The following is a 15,229-nucleotide window of genomic DNA, read 5'->3' as shown; positions in this document are numbered from 1 at the left end:
TTTTCTTTATGATTGTGGCCAATTTTATTTCTAAATAAATCTTTTTGGGTCTAGTGGGTAAACACTGGACTGAAATTATGACATTAGGTTCCATATTATTCAATGATTAAACTGCTGTGTAGTAATTGGTGTTAAAAATCAAATTCAGAAACAGAGTGAACAAAGACCATTGAAGAAAAACCAGCAAATTATAGTTTAAATAAAAAAGGGGAAATGAAAGAGAATTTGTGGGGGCGCCTGGGTGGCTCAGTTGGTTAAGCGACTGCCTTCGGCTCATGTCATGATCCTGGAGTCCCGGGATCGAGTCCCACATTGGGCTCCCTGCTCAGCAGGGAGTCTGCTTCTCCCTCTGACCCTCCGCCCTCTCATGCTTTCTCTCTCTATCTCATTCTCTCTCAAATAAATAAATAAAATCTTAAAAGAGAGAGAGAGAATTTGTGTCTGCCTACTGTGAGTGGTGTCAATGTGTGAGGTGAAAGTTGCTGTTTCCATTTCTGGTTACTGTCCTTTAAAAACGAAGATCAGTTGTTTATATACATTTAATTCAGTAGTTCTTAGTATCTAAACCACTTAGGGGGCTTAAAGAAAATTGCATGGATCCACCCACCTAATTCCTGCTGGAAAATCCTCTTTAGGTGGTCCACTGGAAAGTCCGGGCATCTGCATTTTTAAACATTTTTAAAAGGATTTATTTATTTATTTTGGGGGGAAGGGGGGGCAAAGGGAGATAGAGCAAGAGAATCCTCAAACAGACTCCCCACTGAGCAGGAACCCCACATGGGGCTCCATCCCACAACTCTGAGATCACGACTCTAGCCAAAACCAAGAGTCTGGCACCCAAAAGACTGAGCCATCCAGGCGTCCCCAGGCATCTACATTTTTAAAACCTTCTCTTGTGGGATGCCTGGGTGGCTCTTGTGGGGCACCTGGGTGGCTCAGTTGGTTAAGTGTCTGACTCTTGGCTTCAGCTTAGGTCATGAGATCCAGGCCCACATCAGTCTCCACGCTCAGCATGGAGTCTGCTTGAAATTCTCTCTCCTTCTCCCTCTGTCTCTCCTGCTCATGCTCCCTCTCTCTCTCTAAAATAAAGAAAAAAAATCTTTAAAAATAAATAAATGAAACCTTCCCTTGTGATTCTAATGTGAAGCCAGCATTGAGAATCACTGATTTAATGAATCTAGAAGTTGTTTTGGTATCTATTTCACTTTATAAACTCAGGTTCTGTAATAAACACACCCCTAGTTTAAATGTTTTCACCTGAATTGTACACTCAAATTGAGAAGTGAGCTACTTTCTGTGAAGTGAGAATCAAATAGCTTCCAGACTCAGTGAACTCATAGAGACCTTCAAAATTAGCTAGACTGCTAGCCCTTTGAATGCCAAGCCTCGATTTCTTCCTCAGTCTCAGATATGTTTTACAACACAAAAACAGAGGTTTTAGAAATTCATAGCATTTATTAACTGTGAGCTAAGAGAAGAGACACTCAGTGGTGTGTGGTGTAGTGCCTTTATTTTGTAAAAGAAGATAGAGGCTCCAAAAAGATATGATTTGTCCAAGGTCACATAGCTGAGGACTGAAACCTGGTGCTTCTGACTCCAATGTTGTTTCTATGTTAATATGGAGCCATTTAGGCTCAGAAGAGATCAATTAAGTCACTAGTTTATGGATATAAAATTTGACTTATAGCCACTTGGACTCCCTTAAAATTCAGTTGCATAGACAACTGGGACAGACATTCTGATATAGTCCTTTTCATTTATTTTATAATAAAAATATTCCATTAGACTCTTACTGATGCACATTCCTTACTAAGGTAGAATTGATCCTCACACCTTTGAGCTTTGTACAGATTTATATGATGGAACCTATAACTCTTCAGTACATGTCATTGTTTTCAAACCTGTTTTTGTCTATCAGACTGTCAGCTGCTCCAAGGAAGAGACCATTTCTAATTTATTTTTGTATCCACAGAGCTCAGAACCATGATATATGCATAGAATGGGCTTTATAAATGTATGCTGAATTGAACAAAACTAAAAATCATAGAAATGTTAGCTCTAATAATAACATACATCAAAAATTAAACTCTGCATGCCTGGATTTCTAGAACCTTAGACCATACTTCTTTATAGTACTGGATTCCCCAAGGCCAAGGACACAACAATGTAAAATAAGCAGTGATTCACTGAACATGTAGAATAAAGCATTTTATGTAGTTCTCTCTGGGCTTCTATATATGTATGTTTATGCATGCAAAAAAATAAGAATATACAATAGAGAAAAAAAGCAAGTTACAACATATCTGAATGTTATTTAAGTGAGATTAATAATATTTACTGATAGGGTTTTCTATTAAATAAAATAATATGTAAATCAGTGTTAGTATGTTTAGAAAACTATTTTTCTCATATTCAGAATGCATGTCTTTTTTGTATATATTTTTTCATTTAGTTCTTTAATGCCAAGAGCTTTTAATGTAGAAGCATGTTTGTCATCAATTAAAACAGTCCAACATTTTTGGAGATGGGGGTCCTTAATAACAATAAAGTACAAATACCTGTGCTCAACACAATTAGATCCAATGTTATGCAAGCAGCTGATAGACCAGCCATAAAAAGCAAAGGTAGATCAGGGTAGCTGTCATGATGGATCAAAATAAAGATAAATAAACATTCTTAGGTGATAGACATGACTGAAATGTGGCCAGGGAATTCACTCATCAGGTGAAAAGCACATCACATGGAAGCGAACAGTGGGAAGAAAAAAGAAAAAATCACATTTCAGCAGAGAGTCATGGGTTTTAGGTAACCATGGCAACAGCTCAGTGAAATAACAGCTTCTTTTTTTTCTTTATGGAAAAGATTCTGTGGAATGTCATATGGTTTACTTTTTTTTTCCCCACAAATAAATCTCTAATGCCCTAATAGAATCTTTGCTCCTGACAGCTTCTAATAACTGGTAGTTTGTTGCTATTTACTTAACTTTAAGAGAACACTATCTAGGTTCACCTCAATTAATACATCTTTCTTCTTTCTATCTCTCTTTTTTCATTTGACTTGGGACACTTGATTTCCCCCCCCCATTATATGTTATAAATCACTGGTGTTCAAATAGAAAAAGAAGAACTTCCTCATCAGAGGACCTCTGCCACTTACCAGATGATATTGAACAAATTATTTAGAGTCTTTGACCTTTGGTTTATCTCAACAGAAAAAAATGGGGTGCAGTTATATATGCTTGTTTTCTGTGCTAATGAAAGCACTAAATGCAATGGAAAGCAGAATAATGTACTGGAAAGTATAGTCTTTTGAATCACAGAAACACGAGTTTCAGTGGACTTTTGTAACTTACTTCGCTACAAGATATTGGACAAGTTACTTATTCTGGAACCTTTTCCTTTAAAATCAGAATAATATATCTTAAAGCATTATTGTGGAGGGATTCAATGGAATCTGTTAATGTAAAATGACTGGTTTAGTATCTGACATATTCTTTGAGTTCCATGTGTGCAAATTATTACTATAACATATCTTTATATGATATATCAATGTTTGTTATTACAATAATGAATACTCAATCAGTATTATAGAGCCAGAGTTAAAAACAAATTGGTGGCCTGCCCAATGGGCTTGTATTCAATAATAGTATAATAGCTGTCATTTTTTAAAAAAGATTTGTTTGGGGGGGCTAGGAATAGAGGGAGAGCAGAGAGAGAACCTCAAGCAGACTCCCCGCTGAGCTCGATCCCACAACCATGAGATCATCACCTGAGCAAAAATCAAAAGTCAGACCCTCAACCGAGTGAGCCACCCAGGTGCCCCAAAAGCGATTATTATTAAACACTCTATAACTGAAACTGTATACTAAGTGCTTTGCATATGTTAAATTATTTGATCCTTCATTAAAAGCTGTTATAATCCCCATGTACAGATGAAAAACCTTAATACTCAGAGAGCTTAAGGAATTTGCCCAAGGTCATGTAGCTAATAATAGTCAATACTAGAAATCATGTCTGACTCTCAGCTCCATGATCCTAACCATTGTGCTTAACAATTTCTCCTCCCTGACTCTCCTTCTGTATCAAATACAAACATGATTACTTGGAACTAAGTTTTTCAAATTATTTCTGGAACCAGGGTAGATTTCTTCCTTGTTATTAATACATCCAGTCATCTGAACACTTAGTCAATTGGCAGTTGGCATTTCAGCAAAAATAGTTCCATTCAAACCTCTCTAATTTAAAAAAGTCTGCTATAGGAGTTTTTGAGGCAGTAGGATCTTTTGAAAATGTCCTGAGGTGGTTTATTATTCCAACAGGAATGAAAATGATTTTGTTTATGTACCTGCCATGATGTCTAGTTAATCGACATGATAAAGGAATCCAATATATTATATTCAATGCAAAAGCTAGGTTAGCTTTATTCAACCATTCCTAAGCCATTTACAGGCAGTAATAAATGTAGTGGATATATACATTTGGAATCAGCACTGTGTATTAATGTTCTAGCTCCCGCTCTAAGCATCAGATGACCTTAGACAAGTCACCCAACAGATCTATTTCTCAATTATGCGTGGATAAAAGGATTGAGGAATGTTGTGAAGTGTGAAGAAACCTGGAGAGCGACATTTGCTGGGCAAAAAAACTGTGCTACTTTCTCTTACTATTTTATTTCATTATTAATATAGTAGATGTGAATTACACATTACTGTGTTACATAATAGTATATTTTTATTATATCCTATTATATTTAATATGATTTCATGTTACAGTTGAGAAAATTGAGACTTATCAAGTCTAAATAACGTGATCACTGACACATCGCGAGTTAAGTAGCAGAGCCGGAACTGACGCCCACATCTACCGGAATTTAGCATCCAGTTCTTTTCCAACACACAACGCTTCAATTCATAAGTGATATCTTAGTGACCCAAAACTGAAAGCTTCTCTACGTGTCTCTCGTTGAACATAGTAGCAGCTATTCCTGGAGGGCACGGCTCATTCAGTTCCATCTCATGATAATTGAATTTACTTTTAGTTTCTCTACAGGGCAAACTCACTGCAGCAGGAGACTGATAAGATTGTCTTGATTATTTTTAACTGTGATGCAAACAAGTGACCAGGAAGGCTTTTCACTTTTAAAATATTGTTCCATGTGCCTTGCCTGTTGTCCATAAAAAGTAGTCATCATAATACAGGGTTTTAGATGCTACTAGCCCTTTGTATTCTTCCCTACTCAGACTGCATTTCCTCATCATTAAAATAGGAAAGAAAAATCATATAAACCTACAAGGTGGTTGTGTGAAATTTTAAAAATGTACACAGCGATGCCTTCCTGATGGTCTGGAAAGAATAGGGCTTCAATATATGTTTAAAAAAACGATACATTTAAAAAATACCTTCTAGGGCAGAGGTTGGTACCAATTACAGGACGAGTTAAAAAGTCTGCTTAACACGTTTGTAGTTGAAGATTCATTGGTTCGTCCATTGATTTGTTTTTCATCCATCAAATATTGATTGAGCCTCTATTCTAGATTAGGTGAACAGTAATAATAATAAAGTCCTCATGGAGATCACATTTTCTAAGGGAAGTGATACTGATTGTTTATCAAGGGAGTCTAAAGTAAATGAAGTCTACATTTGACAAAGAATAATATCTGCTCAGTGGGCACAGGCCTCCTGTGGAAGTATGTGCCTGTTATGAACAGTCAGTCATGGCAGGGTAGTTCTGTGCACTTTTTGTTTTGGGTTAGGATTGATATCTTGCTACTTAGTTCATTGCTCTCACTGAATCTAAGGCATCAGTGATTTTAAGATGAATTAATTTCTATAGCACCGAGACCAAAAAATAAAGATAAATTGGCTTATTAAATTATGGGGTAATATTTTTAATCTTTTACAATTTTTATTTTATATTTATACTGAAAGAGCTCCTTTTGACTTCTTTAGTGAAATATTTTTATTGTAGTTTATTCTTCTGCCTACCTATAAATGAAATTATAAGCAAAATAATTCAGTGAAGAATTCCTCAAAATTCTTCCTATTTAGAGTCAGATCCTTTTGAATTACTTTCAAAGTCAGAGTTAACAGTGTCTTTTTTTTCTAAGATAGTGCCTTGGCCTTGAAGACGAGGTCAGAGGTCAGATCCATGGCAAGGAGTGAGCATGCTTAGGCATGAAAAAAGTCGTGGCACGGAAAAGAACAAGTAATGTTCGGAGAAGGGTAGCCAACCTGGCTTTAGCAGTCAGATCACATCATTCGTAAACAAATTGAAGAATGGTGCCCAGATTCAAGCTATATTCTGGAGGTAAAATTGACAAGACTGGTTAAAGATTTCAATCATAAGCAAAAGACATAAGAGAATAAAATACAAATGGAAAGTCACCAGTTTCTGGCTTAAAAAGGATGACTCATAGGTTTGAGCTGCAGGACGGTTGGTGTGATAAGAAATATGGGGAGAGGAACAGAGTTGGGGGAGTTTAAATGTGACATGTGAGATGCATGGGAGATAAGACTGAAATAAGTAGTCAGAGATGGATATACAGGTTTAAGGTTCAGAGAAGTGGTTTTGAACTAGAGATAGGAACTAGGGAGTTCTCACCAGGTAGTTGGCATGTAAGCCATGAAACTTGTGAGAGCCAAAAGAGAAGATATGTAGAGAGAGAAAACCGGAGATGGCACAGACGTAAACTCGGGACCAGGGCTAGCTTCGTGGGCAGACAACTAGCAAAGTCACACGATGGATGTTTAACAGATGTTCTTCAGGCTAATGTTCTCATCAAATAAACATTTGACAAAATTATATGAAGTCGTTTTTATTATCCTCCTTCGATTGATGAGGCCTAGAAAATTTGACTCATTTTCTTAAGTAGATACAAGACGAGAATTCTGTTCTAGATTTTACCTTTCACTGCTTATTTGGCAACCCTCAGAAGACTGCTTCCTTCAACAATTTCCTTAAAATATGGAACTCTTGGTGAATCTCCCTGCCTTCCCCACTTTGATGTTGAGGCAGCCACAACTCCTTTAACATAAAGGTTTTTGTGTAGATCATCTGCACACGCCTGGAGGAGTACAACAGCCAGCAGGCTTTATGCGACGGAACTCCAGAGGGACCACTACTGCGCAATCCTGGAAACCATGACAAAGCCAGGACCCCGAGGCTCCCCTCCTCTGCAGATGTGGAATTCTGCCTAAGTCTGACCCAGTATGAATCAGATTCCATGGATAAAGCTGCCAATTTCAGCTTTAGAAATACACTGGAAGGTAATCCCCTTTTATCACTCATTTAAAATTTCCTGTTTTTCTGAACTATTTGTAATCTCTTATCCAAAACCCCAGATATGTTTAGGAATTCAGAATTTTGTGAGTAAAGACAAGTGGCATATATGCCTATATGGCCAATAATCCTCACAGAGTCTGAGCGGCACCATAATCCAACGCATACAACTCTTCAGCAAGAGGTACGAATACACCCACCGTCACAATAAAGAAAGACAATTGGCAGCCTAATGGTGAATAAGGTCAGCTTTTTCCACTGATAGAGTATTTTTTTTAGAGTATTGATGCTGAACAAAACATTTCAGACCAATTAGTATTTTGGAATTATAGATAAAAGACTGTGGATCTATCATATTTTGCAAGTTTTAGTATTTTACCTAGTTTAAAATACTTTGAACACTAGGCTTTTTGAGCCAAGTCCATTCTCTTACCTATAATAAGGATTAAATCTATATGTCAGGTTAAATCGCCATCTCATTATCCCTCGAAGTTTCTGTGCTTTGTCAGAGATTCCTTCTCAGAGGCTCTTCTAGGTCTTACTTTTCCTACAAAGTTCTCAGTCCTGCTTGCTCTTCCCTTCAGCACCTGTTGATTCTTCTCTGCTCAGTGCTGTCCTAGTCATAAAACTCACTTTTTTCACCTCAATATGCATTATGGAAACAAACTACAAACAAAACAAAATCAAGATCATTCACTCAAGTCATAGGTTTAATAAGAAGTTTGGGAAGACAAGGGCTAACTTGTTGCAATGTCAACAACTCAACATTTAACACTAAACAGTCCACCTCCTACAAAACTCTTTGGCACCCTACTGTGTAGACAAACCTTTCTCTTATTTCTTTCTTCTTAACTTTCTTGTTTTGTTTTATTGTCATCGTGGTTGATGTTGTATCCTGAACTTCTGTTGCTCAACTATACAGAGAAGTTTTATTGTCTCTTTCATATCCCTGGGTCCTTCCAACCATAACCTTTGGGCCTTTCTCTCCTCGAGAAGCAGTTTAAACAAGGAGTATATCACCTATAGCACCCTAAAGAGGAATCCTGCTTCCAGCCATTAAAATAAAAATTGTGTTTATCTTCTGAAAGTAATTTTAATGATTAACATTTTCCAGCCAAACACTATCTCAGTTAATTCTTACAACTATCCTCTGAGAAATATAGCACCATTATTTTGAGTTTAAAGAGAGGAAACAGGATTAGAGATATAATATAATTCAGCTATAAGCATTCATTCAGTAAGAGACAGAGCTAAATCTGTTCCGAGAATTGTCAAGTGCCAAAATCCAAGAGTGCTTTCCATTGTATTCTGATGACCCAGAATGGGTTGAGAATTTCTTGAGGGTGAACAGTAATTATATCAAGATGAACCCTCAATAATATAATAAGGCAATGCATGGTGTCAGGAATCTCAAAGCCTATATGCTGAGACAGAGGGGAACACACAAGTTGACAGTCACCATCTGGGAGGATTGGATGTCTCATTGGACTATGCAAGGGTTAACAGCAGGACTCCAAATTCTGACTTAATGACACTGCAAAGCTGGGCCTCATCCTTCTGTTTCAGAAGTACTTCATAGGTTTTTCAGGCAGATTTTCTAGCAGGAAGAAAGCATGTACTTTGAAACTAAGGAACATGGGCTGGTCACAGAAATAAGTAAGGGGGGGCCACACGTTTCTGGGCCTCAAGGTGAAAAAAGAAAATGGCTGGAGCTGTGTCAACTCAGCCAATGGCTTTTAAATGAGTTTCGAATGCACAGAGGTGAGTGGAGAACGTTAGATTTATCACAAATAATTTGCTGCTACTAATAAATTATGATTGTGAATTATTTTCTACTTAATTTTATTCTTTATTTTATTTTTTCTTTATTATTCTCATTCACACATAGTCCAGTATACTTTCTTGAGGAGGAGAAAAAAGCATATCATAGCACATTATCTGGCACATGATAGGTGTTCAATAAGTTTTTTTCTTTAAATTTTTTATTGTGATGTTAATCACCATACATTACATCATTAGTTTTTGATGTAGTGTTCCATGATTCATTGTTTGTGCATAACACCCAGTGCTCCACCCAGAACGTGTCCTCTTAAAGCCATCACCAGGCTAACCCAACTGCCCACGCCCCTCCCCTCTAGAACCCTCAGTTTGATTTTCAGAGTCCATCGTCTCTCATGGTTCATCTCCCCCTCCAGTTTTCTCCCATTCATTCTTCCCCTCCTGCTATTTTCTTCTTTTTTTTTTCTTAAGATATATTGCATTATTTGTTTCAGAGGTACAGATCTGTGATTCAACAGTCTTGCACAATTCACAACGCTCACCATAGCACATACCCTCCCCAATGTCTATCACACAGCCACCCCATCCCTCCCACCCCACCTCCACTCCAGCAAACCTCAGTTTGTTTCCTGAGATTAAGAATTCCATATATCGGTGAGGTCATATGATACATGTCTTTCTCTGATTGACTTATTTCACTCAGCATAACACCCCCCAGTTCCATCCACGGCATTCCAAATGGCAAGATCTCATTCTTTTGATGGCTGCATAATATTCCATTGTGTATATATACCACTTCTTCTTTATCCATTCATCTGTCGATGGACATCTTGGCTCTTTCCACAGTTTGGCTATTGTGGACATTGCTGCCATAAACATTGGGGTGCACGTACCCCGTTGGATGTCTACATTTGTATCTTTGGGGTAAATCCCCAGTAGTGCAATTGCTGGGTCGTATGGTAGCTCTATTTTCAACTGTTTGAGGAACCTCCATACTGTTTTCCAGAGTGGTTGCACCAGCTTGAATTCCCCCAACAGTGTAGGAGTGTTCCCCTTTCTCCACATCCCCGCCAACATCTGTCGTTTCCTGACTTCTTAATTCTAGCCATTCTGACTGGCATGAGGTGGTATCTCATTGAGGTTTTGATTTGGATTTCCCTGATGCCGAGCGATGTTGAGCACTTTTTCATGTGTCTGTTGGCCATTTGGATGTCTTCTTTGAAAAAATGTCTGTTCATGTCTTTTGCCCATTTCTTGATTGGATTATTTGTTCTTTGGGTGTTGAGTTTGATAAATTCTTTATAGATTTTGGATACTAGCTCTTTATCTGATATTTCATTTGCAAATATCTTCTCCCAATCTGTCGGTTGTCTTTTGGTGTTGTGGACTGTTTCTTTGGCTGTGCAAAAGCTTTTTATCTTGATGAAATCCCAATAGTTCATTTTTGCCCTTGCTGCCCTTGCCTTTGGCGATTTTTCTAGGAAGAAGTTGCTGCGGCTGAGGTCGAAGAGTTTGCTACCTGTGTTCTCCTTTAGGATTTTGATGGACTTCTGTCTCACGTTTAGGTCTTTCAAACATTTGGAGTCTATTTTTGTGTGTGGTGTAAGAAAATCGTCCAGTTTCATTCTTCTGTATGTGGCTGCCCAATTTTCCCAACACCATTTGTTGAAGAGACTGTCTTTTTTCCATTGGACATTCTTTCCTGCTTTGTCAAAGATTAGTTGACCATACAGTTGAGGGTCCATTTCTGGGCTTTCTATACTGTTCCATTGATCTATGTGTCTGTTTTTGTGCCAGTACCATACTGTCTTGATGATGACAGCTTTGTATTAGAGCTGGAAGTCCGGAATTGTGATGCCGCCAGCTTTGCTTTTCTTTTTCAATATTCCTCTGGCTATTCGGGGTCTCTTCTGGTTCCATATAAATTTTAGGATTGTTTGTTCCATTTCTTTGAAAAAAGTGGATTGTATTTTGATGGGGATTGCATTGAATGTGTAGATACCTCTAGGTAGTAGCATTGACATCTTCACAATGTTTGATCTTCCAATCCATGAGCATGGAACGTTTTTCCATTTCTTTGTGTCTTCTTCAATTTCTTTCATGAGTATTTTATAGTTTTCTGAGTACAGATCCTTTGCCTCTTTGGTTAAATTTATTCCTAGGTATCTTAAGCTTTTGGGTGCAATTGTAAATGGGATCAACTCCTTGATTTGTCTCTCTTCAGTCTTGTGGTTGGTGTATAGGAATGCCACTGATTTCTGTGCATTGATTTTATATCCTGCTACTTTACTGAATTCCTGTATGAGTTCTAGCAGTTTTGGGGTGGAGTCTTTTGGGTTTTACACATACAATATCATATCATCTGCAAAGAGTGAGAGTTTGACCACTACTTTGCCAATTTGGATGTCATTGATTTCTTTTTGTTGTCTGATTGCTGTGCCTAGGACTTCTAATACTATGTTGAATAGCAGTGGTGAGAGTGGACATCCCTGCCAACTTCTTGACCTTAGGGGAAAAGCTCTCAGCATTTCCCCATTGAGAATGATACTCGCTGTAGGTTTTTCATAGATGGCTTTTATGATATTGAGGTATGTACCCTCTATCCCTATACTCTGAAGAGTTTTGATCAAGAAAGGATGCTGTACTTTGTCAAATGCTTTTTCTGCATCTATTAAGAGGATCATATGACTCTTATTCTTTCTTTTGTTAATGTATTGTATCACGTTGATTGATTTGCGGATGTTGAACCAGCCTTGCAGCCCAGGGATAAATCCTATTTGGTCATGGTGAATAATTCTTTTAATGTACTGTTGGATCCTTTGGCAGTATTTTGGTGAGAATTTTTGCTTCCATGTTCATTAAGGATATTGGTCTGTAATTCTCCTTTGTGATGGGGTCTTTGTCTGGTTTTGAGATCAAGGTAATGGTGGCCTCATAAAATGAGTTTGGAAGTTTTCCTTCCATTTCTAATTTTTGGAACAGTTTCAAGAGACTAGGTATTAATTCTTCTTTAAATGTTTGATAGAATTCCCATGGGAAGCCCTCTGGCCCTGGGCTTTTGTTTGTTGGGAGGTTTTTGATGACTGCTTCAATTTCCTTAGTAGTTATAGGTCTGTTCAGGTTTTCTATTTCTTCCTGGTTCTGTTTGGGTAGTTGATACATCTCTAGGAATGGACCCATTTCTTCCAGATTATCTAATTTGCTGGCATAGAGTTGCTCATAATATGTTCTTATAATTGTTTGTATTTCTTTGGTGTTGGTTGTGATCTCTCCTCTTTCATTCATGATTTTGTTGATTTGGGTCATTTCTCTTTTCTTTTTGATCAGTCTGGCCAGGGGTTTATCAATCTTGTTAATTATTTCAAAGAACCAGCTCCTAGTTTCTTTGATCTCTTCTACAGTTTTTTTGGTTCCTATTTCATTGATTTCTGCTCTGATCTTTATTATTACTCTTCTCCTGCTGTGTCTAGGCTTTATTTGCTGTTCTTTCTCTAGCTCCTTTAGGTGTAGGGGTAGGTTGTGTATTTGAGACCTTTCTTGTTTCTTGAGAAAGGCTTGTATTGCTATATAGTTTCCTCTTAGGACTGCCTTTGCTGCATCCCAAAGATTTTCAACAGCTGTGTTTTCATTTTCATTGGTTTCCATGAATTTTCTTAATTCTTTTAATCTCCTGGTTGACCCATTCATTTTTTAGTAGGATGCTATTTAGCTTCCATGTATTTGATTTCTTTCTGACTTTCCTTTTGTGATTGGGTTCTACTTTCAAAGCATTGTGGTCTAAACATATCCGGGGAATAATCCCAAACATTTGGTATCAGTTGAGACCTGATTTGTGACCTAGGATGTGATCAATTCTGGAGAATGTTCCATGGGCTCTAGAGAAGAATGTGTATTCCGTTGCTTTGGGATGGAATGTTCTGAGTATGTCTGTGAAATCCATTTGGTCCAGTGTTTCATTTAAAGTCTTTATTTCCTTGTTGATCTTATGCTTAGATGCTCTGTCCATTTCAGTCATTGGGGTGTTAAAGTCCCCCACTATTATTGTATTGTTGTCAATGTGTTTCTTTGCTTTTGTTATTATTTGCCTTATATAATAGGCTGCTCCCATGTTAGGGGTATAGATATTTACAATTGTTAGATCTTCTTCTTAGATAGACCCTTTAAGTAAAATATAGTGTCCTTCTTCATCTCTTATCACAGTCTTTGTTTTAAAATCTAATATGTCTGATATAAGAATTGCCACTCCAGCTTTCTTTTGGTGTCCATTAGCATGGTAAATGGTTTTCCACCCCCTCACTTTCAATCTGGGGGTGTCTTTGGGTCTAAAATGAGTCTCTTGCAGACAGCATATCAATGGGTCTTGTTTTTTAATCAAATCTGATAGTCTGTGTCTTTTGATTAGGGTATTTAGCCCATTTATATTCAGGGTAAGTATTGAAAGGTATGAATTTAGTGCCATTGTATTGCCTATAAGGTGACTTTGAATGAATATTGTCTGTGTTCCTTTCTGATCTATGCTGCTTTTAGGCTCTCTCTTTGCTTAGAGGACCCCTTTCAATATTTCTTGGAGGGCTGGTTTCGTGTTTGCAAACTCCTTTAGTTTTTGTTTGTCCTGGAAACTTTTTAACTCTCTTTCTATTTTCAATGACAGCCTAGCTGGATATAGTGTTCTTTGCTGCATATTTTTCTTGTTTAGTGCTCTGAAGATCTCATGCCAGTCCTTTCTGGCCTGCCAGGTCTCTGTGGATAGGTCTGTTGCCAATCTAATATTTCTACCATTGGAGGTTACAGATGTCTTCTCCCGAGCTGCTTTCAGGATTTTCTCTTTGTCTCTGAGACTCGTAAGTTTTACTATTAGATGTTGGGGTTGACCTATTTTTATAGATTTTGAGAGGGGTTCTCTGTGCCTCCTGGATTTTGATGCCTGTTTCCTTCCCCACATTAGGGAATTTCTCAGTTATAATTTGCTGCAATATACCTTCTGCCCTTCTCTCTCTTTCTTCTTCTTCTGGGATCCCAATTATTCTGATGTTGTTTCGTCTTATCGTATCACTTATCTCTCGATTTCTGCCCTCATGATCCTGTAGTTGTTTATCTCTCTTTTTCTCAGCCTCTTTATTTTCCATCACTTGGTCTTGTATATCACTGATTCTCTCTTCTGCCTCATTTATCGTAGCTGTTACTGCCCCCATTTTTTATTGCACCTCATTAATAGCATTTTTGATTTCTACTTCATTAGATTTTAGTTCTTTTATTTCTCGTTTTTCTAATAACTTCCATGCTTTTTTCAAGCCCACCTAGTATCTTTAAAGTCATGATTCCGAACTCTAGGTCTGACATTCTACTAATGTCCGTATTGAGTAGGTCCCTGGCAGACAGTACTACCTCTTGTTCTTTTTACTGAGGTGATTTTTTTTTCGTCTTGTCATTTTGTCCAGAGGAGAACAGATGAATGAGAGAACAAAATGCTAACAGGTTAAAAATGTCCCCAGCAAATATACTCTATACAAATCAGAAAAGACCTGAAACCAGGGGAAACGAAAGGGAAAGAAAGAAAATGATAGAGAAAAAAAAGAAAAAGATAAAAACAAAGCAAAAGGAGGCGGAGCAAGATGGCGGAGGATTAGGAGACCTAGATTTCGTCTGGTCTCAGGAATTCAGCTGAATAGGGATCAAACCATTCTGAACACCTACGAACTCAACAGGAGATCGAACAGGAGAGTAGCAACAACTCTCTGAACAGAGAAGCGACCACTTACTTGAAGGTAGGGCTTGCGGAGAAGTGAATCCAAGGCGATATTCGGGAGGATAGATGGCGGGGGAGGGGCCTCCGCCGGCCACTTCTGGCAAGTGCTGGAGCCGCGGAGCACAAAATCGGACCTTTTAGAAGTTGGCTCGGCGGAGGGACGTCGCTGCAGTGGCTAAGCGGGGGGTGGAATCCTCCCGGGACAGTGTGGTCTCAGGACCCTTGGGGTCACAGAGAGACCGGGGGTGCCTGAGTGCGCCAGAGCTCCCAGGTATCAGAGCGGGGAAGCCGGCTGCAGAGACGGAGCAGAGTCGCGGGCTCTCAGCTCGGGGTGGCCATAAACTGTAATCTGCGGCCCAGTCGGGGCACGGCTCCCCCAGCAGGGACCCAACAAGCAGCAGATCCGGGGAGACTCCCCTTCCTTCC

General features: G+C 38.4%; 1 protein-coding gene across 2 annotated transcripts in view; it reads left to right on the top strand.

Annotated features, from left to right (window-relative positions):
- The window catches only part of TYR (tyrosinase), a 140,896-nt gene that overhangs the window by 2,596 nt on the left and 123,071 nt on the right, over nucleotides 1-15,229 (top strand). The window contains exons 2-3 of one of the 2 annotated variants that reach the window (XM_035722986.1): nucleotides 1,182-1,183; nucleotides 7,162-7,265. In XM_035722986.1, coding sequence (XP_035578879.1) covers nucleotides 1,182-1,183; nucleotides 7,162-7,265 — 106 coding nt within the window. Of the gene's footprint in view, nucleotides 1-1,181; nucleotides 1,184-7,048; nucleotides 7,266-15,229 lie in introns of both variants that reach the window. The other variant, XM_027580553.2, reaches the window with a different exon arrangement.

This window comes from Zalophus californianus, chromosome 11 (assembly GCF_009762305.2).
Source record: "Zalophus californianus isolate mZalCal1 chromosome 11, mZalCal1.pri.v2, whole genome shotgun sequence".
Lineage (NCBI taxonomy): Eukaryota > Metazoa > Chordata > Mammalia > Carnivora > Otariidae > Zalophus > Zalophus californianus.
This window is presented reverse-complemented; position numbering and strand designations above follow the sequence as displayed.